This window comes from Athene noctua, chromosome Z, assembly GCF_965140245.1.
Source record: "Athene noctua chromosome Z, bAthNoc1.hap1.1, whole genome shotgun sequence".
Lineage (NCBI taxonomy): Eukaryota > Metazoa > Chordata > Aves > Strigiformes > Strigidae > Athene > Athene noctua.
The window spans coordinates 69,991,090-70,005,629 of NC_134077.1; the positions used below are offsets into that span (position 1 = coordinate 69,991,090).

Below are 14,540 nucleotides of genomic sequence, written 5' to 3' on the forward strand. Positions count from 1 at the left end.
CGGGACTTAAAGAGTGCCTATTCAGAGCCTATTCTTGCTCCATGCACAGACATCATATCTAGGCAAAGAAACTTAAAAAAATAGTATCTTCTAAGCAAACAAACACCGCATGCTTTGCAACATGTTTTTATATCCTCTTTGGGGTTAACACTAGATCAAAATGACCTAAGTTCAAACAGACAAACAAACAAAAAAATCAATGAGAAAGCCCATTTTTCCGAATTCCTGGCTAGCGCTGTGTGAGTGTACTTGTCATACATAAATTCAAGTGGGCATTCTGAAAACTACAGAACAAAACCCACCATACTGCCTATGACGGAGGGAGCGGAGAATTCACGAACAGAGAATAAGGACTCCACTGAATAAGCAGCACAACAGCAAAAAACGCTCACAAACAAGAACTTTTCCACTGTGAGCTGCTGCAGTGGAGGACAACAAGCAGTTTGTATGCTGCTCAGCAATTGTCAGTCACGCTCGGACTGAAGCACCCCACACATAAAAGAGCCTTCCAGGAGCACCAGTGGTATGACGGCAGGCCACAGCTAATAACCTCACACAGAATCTGACCCTCGAAGCCACTGAAAGCTCATGGCCTATCACTTTATCATTCAAAGACTTGCTTGATGCTGCTTTCTCCTCAAATGCTTTTATTCTGTTGTCCCGAGATCCCACCCTGTTGCTTTGTAGAATCTGACTCATCACATTCAAATAGCTGCAGTACACTAAAGCAGAAAATTACCTGGTTCAGGCCTTTTCAGCCCTCTGCATTTTGGAAGATCTCTGACATCTGATTCTGAAAAAAGTATAGTATCTGGACAAGTTCCCTCACTAGTTTAAATCTGTCAAGTGTTAGATGGTTTCCAAAGGAAAAAAACCAAACAACCTATTGCTGCTGATAAAAGTGTATGAAAAGTGGATTTTTGGTGCCTCCAATCATCTGACTACCTGAAGATGTTTTGCAGGTTTACACAAAGCAACAAATGCACCAAGTTTTGAGGTGGCGGTGTTTTGGTTTGGGGTTTTGTTGTGTTGGTTTTTTTTTTTTTGGGGGGGGGGGGGGGGGGGGGGGGGCGCAGATGCTGAAAGATTTTAAATTAACCTCTCAAATAAAAATAGCAACCCGTCACTACGTAATTGTAGAAACAGACAGATGTTTAAGTCACTAGTTGTAACTGCATTCTCCATGCATGCTGGACTTTGATATCCCAGGGGTGTGGACTGTATCCAGAAAGAATATTTGTTTGTGGCGTTTCTATGAGATAAGAACCCTGGGCTAGGAAGCGAAAGTCCTCTAGCGATATGGTGCATATACTGGATAATCAAAGACAAAATATTAATGGAAGACTGGAACAAGTGGGCAAGTTGGTAATTCAGACAGATGAAGGGTTTGCAGCAGGGAAAGGAAGATATGATAACATGGGCACAGATGAACAATCTACTAAAGGCATGGATGTGATTTATGAGGTTAAGGGGTACTTTTATAATTGACAAAATACCTAATACAGAATCTCATTAATGGCATTTTTAATACTTTGCAAAGTCTGATCAGGTTATTCTAGTTCAGAGCAATGACATGCTAAGGCTTGGACAACTGGCCCAAGCCAGAGTTGACCTATAGATGAATCCTGTATATTTTATAGCTGACAACCATTGTATTAGAAGGTATCGTACTAAACATGTTTATCCTAAATATATACATATATATATATATACACACATATACCTCCTTATCTTTCCTTGTGTATAGGCAAGGTAACAGGGCCACAGAGACAGTTGTCTGGCCCTGTGACCTGGCTCATAAATCAATTAGGTAAGCAGGGAAACTCCCTTAGTTTCTCCCTTGAGCCCTGGCCAGGCCCTGGGAGAATCTAATGTGAGAACAGAACCAGATATTTTCGCTTAAAACAAATATGTCAGCTACTCTGGCTAGCTAGTTTTTTAGGTATATAAGGCTGGACCCACTCACAGCAACTTCGGAAGCCTCACCTACGGGTGGACGCACCGCGTAGGATTTCCCACTGGCCAGGACAGGCTCTCCAAACCCTCGCTGTAACCAGGGCTCCCCAGTCACTGTGGAGCTGGATGTTGGTAACATATACAAGTGGTGACGTATATTTTCTTAGTCACTATTTTCTCTCTCTCAGGTAGTAATGATTTGATGCATTACCCTGTATCTTCCTATTTAAGTGGACTATTCTGTCTTTTCTTACTGTATGTTTTCTGTATTATTCTGTTACATTATTTAGTTATTTTAAGTAAAATACGCCTGCTCTTTTCACTCTGGTGTCTGAGTTTAATTGGTATCCTTAATCAGCAAAACAAGCAATCACTTTTTTTCAAAGAGCGAGCACAATTTGTAGGTGACTGCCTCCTAAAGGCCAAATGTGTTTTGTCAGTACTAACAACTACTTATTTTAACGTTTGTGGAAGTACACAACAAAAGCAGGTAGATTTTTTATTAAATCAGAAACTCACTATGAAGCTAATTGCCAAATCATTTGTAAGACTGAAACCTGTTAATCCACTAAAAGTCTTACCACAAGTGAAAAACATTATAATACAAAAAATACCCCTAAACAACACTGTGGAAGACTGTGATGCACTTAAGATTCATATGCAAACAGTGTCCTAGCTCCTTTCCAACAAACCATTCACCCAATTCCTCATACAATCAACAGATCTCTGCACATTTGACTTTGCCATCATCACCACAAAGCAGCCAGCATTAAGGCTAGATTTTAATTTTTTTTCCTCCTACATCTTCCTCTTAGGTTCTCCCACTAATAATACCCATTCCAACCTCTAGCTTAAGAGCATTGACTCTATTACCCCTCCAACTTATTAAGTATTAGCCTGTGTGAAGCCATCCTGGTTTCAGGGAGTGCCGGGGTTTTGGGAGGAGGGGAGAGGGCTACAGCAGTGGCCTGCTGTGAGAAACTTTTTGAAGCTCCCTTGGATCCCAGTTAGACCTGCCTTTGCACCAAGGCCAGGATGAAGAAGACACTGGCAGCATCAGATCATTTCTCTGTTTGGCTCTCAGCCTGCCTGAGGTTGCGCCCAAGCTCCTTCATTTACCAATACGTCATCACCTTCTTACCCTATAGCTATACACAGAAAACATATTAGCCACTTACCCTGTAGACCTCCTCAAGCAACAGCTTCGCACAATTCTGGCCAAGTTCCTCGGGAAGCATGGCTGCTCCCTGGCCCTGAGGGTTTGAGGCTAGCTCAGCACTGAGAATAGTGCCATTGATGGTTTCTGCTGTAAGGCACATGCCAAAACCTGGTGATCTATAAGAAAGGGGAAAAGTGCATTTGATTTAAGGACAAAATGCATGTAATAAGACAAGAACTACTTCCAGCCAACTTCCTTCTCAAGACACATGTTCCTCTCATAGGACAATACTGGGAATCTGGACTGGCTGACAAATTTTCTGTTCTATACATCTGATTCACCCTGGAAAGAAACATTAAAGTATTTAAAAGTTAAACCCAGTACACTGTCCCCAAACCCACTGTGCTGGCTATTCCTGGCACAGACTCTTTAAAAAAGCAAAAAAGGAAAGAAGAAACCCCAAAACGAAAACATCCAAACCTCAGAAATATGCTCCTCTATTAAAAAAAAGTTATATTTCATATTTATTTAATTAATGTTTGAGGAACATTTCAAAGGTGTCTAGTGATTCTTCTCTGCAACATTCAAAACAAAAAACTTTCTTTAGGGATTGAGCTCTTTCCCTGGAAGCCTCAATATTTAGAAGGATCAGACCATAGCCATGGCACCAAACAGGAGACTTTAAAAAAAAAAGTTTGATCCATATTACTTGTATTTCAAATCACTTCTTTTCATTTTCAGTTCAATAATATCCAAATCATTACAACTGTGTAAGAATTCTGAACATATGATTTAAAAAAACAAAAACAAAAACAATCCCCTGTTTTCCTTAGAGCTTAGGATCCTACAAAATACTATTGTGAGAGTTAAGAAACACTTCTGCTACAAGAAAGTCACAGGTTTGACTAAGTACACAGATGTAAGTACAGCTTGATGAGAAATCAGAAAGTTGTAAGGAAGGAAAAAAAGTCACAAGATCCTCTTCTTTATACACTCTGGAAGACCACCAGTAACTAGCCATTCAAAATAAAGGTTAACTTAATTTTACTCCGCACACAGGATTTCCCACAGTTCTGGACTCCTGCTGCCTCCACCACCCAAACTTTTAAATTAAAATAGTCCCACTGACCCAAAACTGCAAGAAATGTCACTGACATCAACAAATCACCAAAACAAACCCTGAATACCAATACACACAATCTCTCCCTGTGCCAGAAAAACAGCAGTTCCTCCAGAGGCGTTTCAGTAGAGTGGTAACAAAAACGTATTAGTCGTTCCCACCCATATTTAACTGCCTGCACTTGCTGAGCAACACAGAAGGTATGATAAAGATGTCTCCCTTCTCCTTCCCTTCCTCTGAATAAGACAGAGATCTGGACAGCAAGACAAGAACAGTATCAAAGATGTTATTTTTGGACAAGTATCCTGTAGTAACTACAGCCAGTGACAGATCTTGTTAAGTGTTCAGCAGCATGTGGCAATCTGCGTCAATAAAAATTATAATTATCCAGTGCCTCATGGATGTACAGACAGTATTAGGAAACACCTGCACAGACAAACTTTTTGCTGTAAATGTTCACAAGAAAATGGGGAACTTTTTATTTAGAGATACATTATAGGTGGCAGAAGATGCTCAAATAACATATTTCCTGAGGCTTTTGGCACTGTGGAAGGGATATAGTTCCATGCTTTATATTCTGACATCAGAGCTTGGTTTGGGCTAAGCACAGACAGGCTGAACTAGTCATTGCTGGTCTTACTTATCACCAAAGGCAGCACTGGAAACAACAAGGCATACTGCTTTCCTTTCTTGTCCTGCTGAGACACACATACACACAAGCACTGGGAACCGGGTAATAAAAAAAAACCTTTGCCAAAGTGGCACAGTGTTAGCTATCAGGTATGATGCCATCATGGGCGACATACTTAATGCTGAATGTGACAGCACAGCTGCATTAGAAAGCCACATGCACCAGGAAGGTGGAGAGAGATTCAGTTTCTCTTCCCACGCTATAGTTTATCTCTCTGCATGGGCTACCCATGCAAGTAGCAAATGTAATGCTGCTGCTCCAATCCATTTGACTTTTTCACTTTATAGACAGATAAAAAACAAAAGAGAACCCCAAAACCACAGAGGTCCCAGAAAATATTTTGCAATTGTGATCACTGTTAACAGCCTGGAGGCATAAGACTTACCAACCTGGGTTATTAAATGTGATGGATCAGAAAAGAGGAAAAATACTTTAAAAGTGTCAACAATTTTTAGGTTTGTAAATTTGCAAACCTAACAAGTTTTCTTTAAGGTAATATTTCAAAAAGCAGAAACAGTGAAAGAAAATGTCCATGCTTGGATTTGAGCATACAGACAGAAGACCAACAAATTAAATATCCAGAACTTCATCAACCTCAACAAAAAGTGACAAGAGGACAACAAAGCTGACATATATCAGTGAAATTTTCTGAATCACATCCATTACTTGTGTGTTCTGCTGGCAAACAAAATCTGTGGAAGTACAGTAAACGAGTACCTCAATTTTCCAGTCCTCACTGCTGAAATGACAGTCCTTCAGCTATTTATGTAACAGTAAAGCGGAAGACAACCCACACAGCTCAAAACACGTTCTAAACACTTTGGTCCCATCCTTAATATTACCATTTCTTCCAGAAGGTGTACAGTCAGGTTTATATGTTGGCTTTCACAACATATCATCTTAATCTTATCTTAATTTCACTCTAAAATCTCACTCTCTGATCTTAATCTCACTTCAAAGCAACAGGTTTAAAACTGAAGACGGTTAAAGTTGCCTTTAGTAGCAGTAACTATGTATTACACTCCTTGTTTAAGAAAACACACAACTTCTACCCCTGTACCACTTATCTAGTGAAAAATTTTTTTTTTCCCCTGTAAGGAATATCTAAAGTCAGTGAAATAGAAAATCATGGTCTAGAACTCATTAAATTACAGATTAGAATACTCTAGCACACGAACAAACGTAGAATTACATTTCTGTTCCCTGTGAATAACGGATACTCACTTTCCAGAGCTGACCCCCTTCATATGATCTGTGTAGATATAAATGTCTGGGAGGAATTTATTCAGGATGCTCCTTGCAGATTCCACCATTCTGTTTGCCATCTGTGGTGACACTCTGACAGAGTATCTACATTTCCAAGCTAAGGAATTCATTGTGGTCACAAAAGAAATTTAAACCAGACTGACAAAAGCTGCCAAGAGGTCCCAATGCATTATTTCAGAAAATACATTGTCCTATACACCCATTTATGAGCACTGGTCCATTTTCCTGTTCTTATAAACACATGTGCTTAAGCGTTTTCTACAGTCTTTTCACTGATGTACCTTGAAGTGAGGTACACAGAATACGTGCAGAACACTTTGTTATGACCAGGTAAACATCCATCTTAAAAATGCCCTTCAAAAATTTTCAATTGCTGTTTTGCCATCCTGTGTTTTCTTATGATGTAGGAAATCCCATGTGCTCTGTTCTTTATATACTATTAAAAGATGGTGATGGGTGAAGTTTCTCTGAATTAGCAGTAAGAAATCCTGTCTGTCTCCTGTCAGTGAGAAATCAGGTAGATGAAATTAAATGTTTTAACAAAATAAAAAAGTAATTTTAAAAGGATAAAAAAAATAATCTTTGCTCTCTCCAACTATTCTGCAGTTCTGTGAGGCTATCTGGTTCACTGGTTCTCTAGACACTTGGCATCTGAAGGCAACAGTTCCAGGGAAGAAGGACTTACCACCCTCCTTCTCACCCCAACCCACCTCCTCACAGTACAGAAGAGATGAACTGCCTTTGTGCCCTTTCACTCAAAGGCTGCTTCAGTGATGTTCCGAACAGATCTTCAAATGTACAAAGTACACTGTACTCCAAATTCCACCCCAACTATAATGCAGACTCATGCTCTGCACATTTAACCACCCATCTGCACATAGCAATGCAGCGAAACACACTCTCAAACCTCCCAGCTGGCATTCTCATGTGGAATAGGTAAACCAAAAGCTTCAAGATCTTAAGGGCAAAACCAGTAAATAATAATTGTTCTGTACAGTTGGTGCACTCAGTATTCTGGGTGACTGTAAAAGGTTACTGAACACAAGCTGTCCAGCTGTGAGGAAGCAGCTTTGCTCAGCTGAATTCTGAGGGGACAAAAATGCACATATAAAAGACCTAAGTACTCATCCTTCCATATGTTTTGTCTTCTCCTGGCTTGAAGGACCACTTACTGGCTAAACTGAGACTTCCTCTCACCAGGCTTACTAAAGGCAAACCTTTATCCCTGAGGAAAAGCCCAGAAAAACCTGAAGGAAAGTGGAAATTCAAAAACCTGTAGTTCACATACACTGACCAAATCCAGTCAAAGTGGCCCAGAACGATGCTGGGTATTAACGTCAACTTAGAAAGATGGCACTAAAGCCAGGATCATTGTTTCCTCCTTCACGCAGAAGCAGAGGATAGAACTACTGACTACAGAGGTGGAAGAGGGCATAAGGAAATTACTTTCTTCATGGAAAGACCATGACAACCACCACCAAGCCACAATGAGCTGCTTCCTTTTTATTCTACAGCGTATGCACCCAGTAAAATTGCTGTCACTTGCCAATGCTGCACTCATCCAAATACTGCAGTTGGAACAGAGGTCAAAGAGGTCTCACGCACATTATGATGGCATGCCATAAAGTAAAAGGAGGAACAGACTGCAAGTCTGCACCTCTGGCAGGAAACCCACCCCCATTCCTGATTTCCTTGTGAGTAGTCAAAGCCAGGTCATGTTTGGGACTATTAATCACAAATCAAACTACAAGTTGGCCAGTGCTCAAGAGAAAGCAGGAGCTCATGAAATACAACCTTTAGTATACCTTGCTTGTAAGGGATTTGTCTCTTCTTCCCACTGTGACAGCAGATTTATGACAGATACCATATAAAAAACACAAGAGAAGGAAAAAACCCATCAAAACCATTAACTAGATGTGCAGTTCTGCTTGCCAATGCGAGTACTCCACAACAATAATTTCTGCCCTTATCTTTGTGTGGAAGTAAAACCTCCTCTACTTCCATCTCAATGGTAACACTAAAGGTCAAAAGCTAACAAACGTTTTTTCATAAGGCAACAAAAAGCGGTTTACATGTGTGCAGTGAGCTGTACACTGAACTCAGATTTAAGCTCCCATCTAACATTCTGCTAGACCCATTAACAGCCAAGATGCCACCTCAAGGCGTAACAAACTACATTTGTTAACTATTGGATTTACACACAAGGCAAGATCCCTTTTAGTGCTGCTACATTATGTGATGGAATGTATTTTAACTTTTTCTTGCTATTGAAAAGATTTTAAATAGTGATGTTCAGTTTTATTTACTTGTTTACTGATGCTTTTTGAACAGAGATGTTCTGAATGCAGCAGTTTTGATCTGAAAATCCTGAAATCTAGTTTCATAATCACTCTGTGTGACATCACTGTGTTATCTGAATACATGCTCAGCAACATAGGTGCACTTCTGCAAACTCAAGTTGGGAGGCTTATTTTTTTAAAGCAAACTCATTTAAAAGAAAAAAAAAACAAAGAAACAAAAAAGGGATACGCAGTTCCTCTGATGCGCTTGATTTTGCCCGGGTCTGTGAAATGAATAGGCTGCAAGACCCTTCTCACTGGGCAAGCAAACAGTATCTCTCCACCCCCTTTGGGAGGCATTCCTCTCCGGTTGATCTAGACAATAATGAAGGAAAAAGCAGGTTAGTAAAGAGCACAAAGAATGTACATACACATTTAAAAATTATTAGCATTCGTTCTGCATACAGTAAAATGCTATCAGTAGGGGTATTATGCAAACACAGGTGAGAATAAGACATCCTAAAGGAGAAATAATTTTGCACCAAATCTATCAGCAAAAATTGATTTATTTTTTCCTCCTCTCTCAAGTACAGTAGGGCATCACTTCTCAATGGGAAACAAAACAAAACAAAATGAACCAACTAAAAAACCAAGATTTTTACTAGGAAGGCAACCTTGGCTTAAGACTGGTCTTTAATAACAAAGCTGTACCTCACTGATGAAGAAAGTCTGGAAGTGTTTGATGCTTAGTACGTATATGGCAGACCAGAACGAACTCATTCATACAAATAGGCCTGGCCAGCCTGACCCTGTCCCACTGTCCCAGCCAATGTCCACAAGGATGGGGATGGGACATGGGCCCACAGGTGGGTCTGGCTCAGGGGGCCCATGGCCAGGTAGGGCAGGGCTGTGGGGAGATGAGAGACTGACCCTGCTGCAGGGTCGATGGTGCAGGGGCTGACAGTCCCACAGTGATGACTCAGGGGTCCAGAGCCCTCGGCAGGGTGGGGAGAGGCACCGGGGAAGGGCTTGGTAGAGCAAACAAAGATTAGTAGTGCAGCTAGGGCTTTCACACATTTTAAAAGGAGCATTCTTAACTTTGAAAGGCTATAGTTTCTTTCTCCAACCTAAAGGAAATCTATTCTACATACAGATTTATAGGGCCGGTGAAGAGTGTAGTCTTTAAAGAAAAGTTTCTTTCCTGTATTTTCCAAACTAGAAGCAAACCTCAGTCACCCAAACACAGATCCAGCTCCTCTACTGGTGAAGGAGGCAAAAGATTCTACTATTACTCCCTAGCCCTAAGCATGGGGCTGGAAGAACAAGTGGAAGGGAAAAGAAATTAAATGAACTGAAGAGGAAAAGAAAGCAAAAAGGTTTCTTAGCTTGCAGAAATCCTGGAGACTAAGACAAGTCACTACTTTCTCCTTACCCTCTTTACACACAGCCTCTGCATTTCTCTTCTAACACATCTTCAATCACCGTGTGGCTGGTATGCCAGTTAAAACATGTCAAGAACAAGGGACAATTTTAGAAATATGTGTAGCTACAACTACGTGTCTGTTGGAGACAGATACCTGCAGCAAGCATATGGCCCTGTGAAGCAGTGAAAAATTATCATTTCAACATGGGCTAGAAAATAAAGGAATAAGTCGCCTTACCTTGATTTCCAGACTTTCACCATCAACTCCAAACTTCTTCAGTAGGGGTAGAGCTGTTACCTTAAGGACGTCAACCTACAAAACACAGAATTTAAAAAGCAGACTCCTTATTGAAGTTCCCCAAGTCAGTAATTATGGAGGTGCCTAACCAAGACAAGGCTTCTCCATAATAGGTATTCTATTGGAAGACATGAGAATGAACAGAGAGCTACAGCTTCTCTTAAGACTACCACAGTATCACATTACTCAAAAAATTTGCTAGAACAAGTAACTGAGAGATGGCATTTCCTATTCTAGATTTTATTTCTCAGCCTGATTTTTACTTCTATAATATTATGGTTCAGCTAAAACAGCTCATCTGTTTCTCTGAACATAGTTATTGAAAAAATTATATTCTTCTGTCATTGCTAAAAAATCCCTACAGCTAAATAAATGATGACTGCATGAACTTCTGCGTTTTAGAGCGGGCCCTTGATCTGGCAGGAAGAACCTCAACCTTCTGTCAAGAACTTCTTTCATCTGTTTCTGAGAAAAAGAAGCTTCTAGGTAACATGTTGAAACACTCAGAAGAATCTGAAGGGACTGACACATCATCCATGTATTCTCTTTGAGCCACAAGCTGAGCAGATCCAGGTCCGAGTAGGATTTTCCTTGCCACTGCCCCTCCTAATCACTGGCCTAAACCAACAGTGACTCTACCTTCTCCCCTCTGCTGAAACTTCAGTAGCATTGGCGAAAGTGACAATCATTTAGCAGCGCAACAGCACATGGAGTTACCCAAAACAAGCAGCCTGGGAGAGACAGGACCAGAACAGCATGACCAAAGAGGAACTAAAGTCTTGTGAACAAAACAGGCATGCAGTAGACAGCAGTTTAGGAGGCAGAAAAAAAACACCCTCCTCCCCATGCCTTCAGACAGAATCCAGTTTCTGAGTTTCATTCTCTCTGCTTTGCGGAAAGTGCAAGCCACTGATGAAGTAGTAGCACCTATAAAACTGTGAAGGACCTGCTAGAGCTATCTGAGTAGCTACAGGTGTATGCTGCAGTTCTCATTCTTCAAATCCTGCTGGCCAACATACTTCTTTTCTTAAGGAAAGGCATTTGGTGTTGCTTTTAATGGTAGTATCAACATTTCAATGTCTTCATTAAAAAACCTGTAAGTCAATGATTAATTTTTTGTATTTATATATCTTATGTTTTTTACAGCCAGGCTACCTTAATTTGTCCCCTCATTAGTATTCATTAATCACACAAATTTGCCTTTTAGAGCAAAAATCTTTAACAACATGTTGCACGTGCACACACATAGACACACGTGAATACCACTGGCAGATCTGGTTCACATTAAAATTACACAATATTTCTCCCTCTTTCTTATGAAACAAAATACACCAGTAGAAAAAGAAAAGCTTCACTGTGTAGAGGTTAGGAACTACCTTTTTCTCCTCTATGTCCACTTCTGAAATTCTTTGGACTGAAGTCTGTATCTCTGGAAAACCATGTTATGCCAGCACCAGGAAGCCGGAACAATTTTGATTCTCACTTGTGTGTTTTCAAGAATTTCAGGTCTTCTTAGTTTTTGTCCTCAGACAAATTCCAGGCATGATACTTACACATAATAAGAGACTGCCTCTGTTCCGAACTTGGAGGCTAAATAGAGAAGGTAATTGGTGGTATCTGAAGAAGTGGAAAAGGCGCTTATGCTTAGCTGATGATCGGGAGTTCAGGCAGAAGAGGTTAAGTACTTCACTGGGAATCACAAAATGGTAGCAGAACTGATACCTAAAACTGTATTTTCTAGTCTCTTGCCTATAATCAACCATAAAACCATCTTTCAGCTCCCCTTGAAGAACAGTTATTCCATCTCCAGAGCGGATAACACAACACCAAGTTGTACCAAAGCAAATGTACCATACCAAGTGCACACCTCACCACAAATGCCAACAACTTGCTAAGATCCACAGACATTTCTTGATCAAAATCTAGTGTAAATATAAACCTTTTTCTTTTAAAGCAGTCCACAACAGCTAGGAAAAAAAGTAACTTTTAGTGGTTTGCAGAATCTCTTAGCTAGTGAAAAACTGCAAAAAACCCAAAGACCCTACAGCATATGGCTATGTAGGAAAGGGGCATTAGCTGGCCTGCACAGCCATTAGCACTGCACAGAAGAGCATTTATCCTTGCCATACATACAGTGTTGTTTTGGGAACAAGGACTTAGACTTGTGATGGGGTCAAGAGCGAAACCAGAGTTTAGCAAGGAAAAAAAAAAAAAAAGGAAAAGTCAGTAGGAAAAGTTTCTTGTTTTCCTGGCATTACAGTCAACTGCTGAATTTTCATTAACACTATAGATTATTCCTCCCAAACCAAAATTATATATGCTAGTCTCATGCCAGCAAGAAAGTCATTTCAGTTGAAAGTCCCATGATATAGCTGTAAAAAAACCTTCAACACTTGCAAACCCAAACATTAAGAACAATTATGCTAAAAACCAGGTTACTGCAGTTACCAGGTTACTTAGTGTATCTGTCAGAATAACAACATGCTGTTGTGGTTTGAACTCAGCTAGCAGCCAATCACCATGTGGCCAGCTGTTTACTTTCCTGCCCCTCCTTCCAGTGAAATAGGGGATGGACAAAAGAAGAAATTCATAGGTTAAATAAAAAAATTTTAGTAACAAAACCAGTAACAATAGTAAGTCCAAAACAGGTAAAATGCAGCAGTGGATTACTGAGCGCGGTAACAGGAACACAGCCCCCCCCCCCACCCCGAAGCGATCCAATCGCACGAGAAAATCCCTCCACACTGACCCGGAAACCGAAAACAGGGAGTGAAAGAGCACACGTCTGCCTATATATTGAGCATGATGTCACATGATATGGAATACTCCAATGACTGATCCAGACCCAGCCCTCTAGCTGTGCTCCCTCTGAGCCCAAGGAAAGTTAACTTTCAAAAGTTAAGTTTAAGAAAGTTAACTGCCAAAACCAGGGCAGTCTCTACCTTTATTCCATACCGCTGACGTCATACTCAGGTTTCAAATACATTCCAAGGAATCACCACCCCTTTTCCCAGGTCTCACATATGTCATTCCCTCAGACTACGAGCCATCCTTCCAAATTGTCTACTGAGTTCATTTAGTCCATAACTTTGGGTTCCACTGTCATTACAGTCTACAAGGCTGGAGTAATGAGGTGGAGTCAGCTCAGTCACTGGAGCAGAGGGCTGTGGATGTGGCAGGAGGATGTTGCGAGGCACGAATTGCAGTAAAAAGGTTATTTGACAATTCAATTAATTAGCTATTTTCACCTAAAATCAAATCTCCTTGAGGCACACATCAGACTTCTTTGTCCTTCTTCTGCATTAGCTAACAAGCACACCCAGGTTCTTGGGAAAGAGTAATCCCACACATGGATTTACCTTTATCTAATGCAGGAATAACCCAAGTGGTCTTCCCCAGAATATTTTTAATGCACAGTACAGGGGCTTTATCCCCATCTACAGTATGTAGGTTTGACTGAGCAGGGCCAGCTTGCTTGGCAGATCCTCTGGGATTGACTAACCAGGTGCCTTCTGCTAAATGCATGTCCCAGTGTTTGAAAGTTCCACCACCCATTGCTCTCAGTATACTTTATAGGAAACCATTGTATTGCTCAATTTCCCCAGAAAGTGGTGCATGGTAGGGAATGTGATATATCCACTCCATGCCATGTTCTTTGGCCCAGGTGTCTATGAGGTTGTTTTGGAAGTGTGTCCCATTATCTGACTCAATCTTTCTGGTGTGCCATGCCACCATTAGACTTTCTCCTCAAGGCCTACAATGGTGTTCTGGGCAGTGGCATGGGACACGGCATGAGTTTCCAACCAACTCCAGTTCACTTCGGCTCCAGATTGCCTGAAGCTCCAGCTCCTCTTCACCTCATTTTGGCTCCAGCCATAACAGCTTCCACCATTGTAAGCACAGTGTTTGCCTTGCTGAGTTTGTGGGAGCGTGATATAATCAATCTGCCAGGCCTCCCCTTATTTCTATTTTAACCATCATCCTCCATACCAAATGGGCTTTAACCGTTTGGCTTGCTTGATGGTAGCACATGTCTCACATTCATGGATTACCTGTGCAATAGCATCCATGGTTAGTCCACCCCTCGGTCACGAGTCCATCTGTATGTCGCATCTCTTCCCTGATGGCCTGAGGAGTCATGGGTCCAGGGAGACAGAAATTGTTCACCCTTATGTTGCCAGTCCAGATCTACTTGTGACACCTTAATCTTGGCAGCCTGATCCGCCTGTTGGTTGTCCTGATGTTCTTCAGTGGCCCGGCTCTTGGGTACATGAGTGTCTACATGGTGTACTTTCACAACCAGATTCTCTACCCGAGCAGCAATATCTTGCCATAATTCAGCAGCCCA

The 14,540-nt window shown here is 41.1% G+C and overlaps 1 protein-coding gene across 4 annotated transcripts in view; it reads right to left on the reverse strand.

Annotated features, from left to right (window-relative positions):
• Positions 1-14,540, reverse strand: part of RCL1 (RNA terminal phosphate cyclase like 1) — a 37,304-nt gene that overhangs the window by 13,657 nt on the left and 9,107 nt on the right. For all 4 annotated transcript variants that reach the window (XR_012635597.1, XR_012635596.1, XM_074932650.1 and 1 more), the window contains exons 4-7: positions 10,133-10,207; positions 8,722-8,846; positions 6,151-6,276; positions 3,135-3,291 (exon numbers count right to left, since the gene is read on the reverse strand). Coding sequence is in view for 2 of the 4 variants with exons in the window: in XM_074932650.1 (XP_074788751.1) it covers positions 3,135-3,291; positions 6,151-6,276; positions 8,722-8,846; positions 10,133-10,207 (483 nt within the window). In the remaining 2 variants the exon portion in view is untranslated. The remainder of the gene's footprint in view (positions 1-3,134; positions 3,292-6,150; positions 6,277-8,721; positions 8,847-10,132; positions 10,208-14,540) is intronic.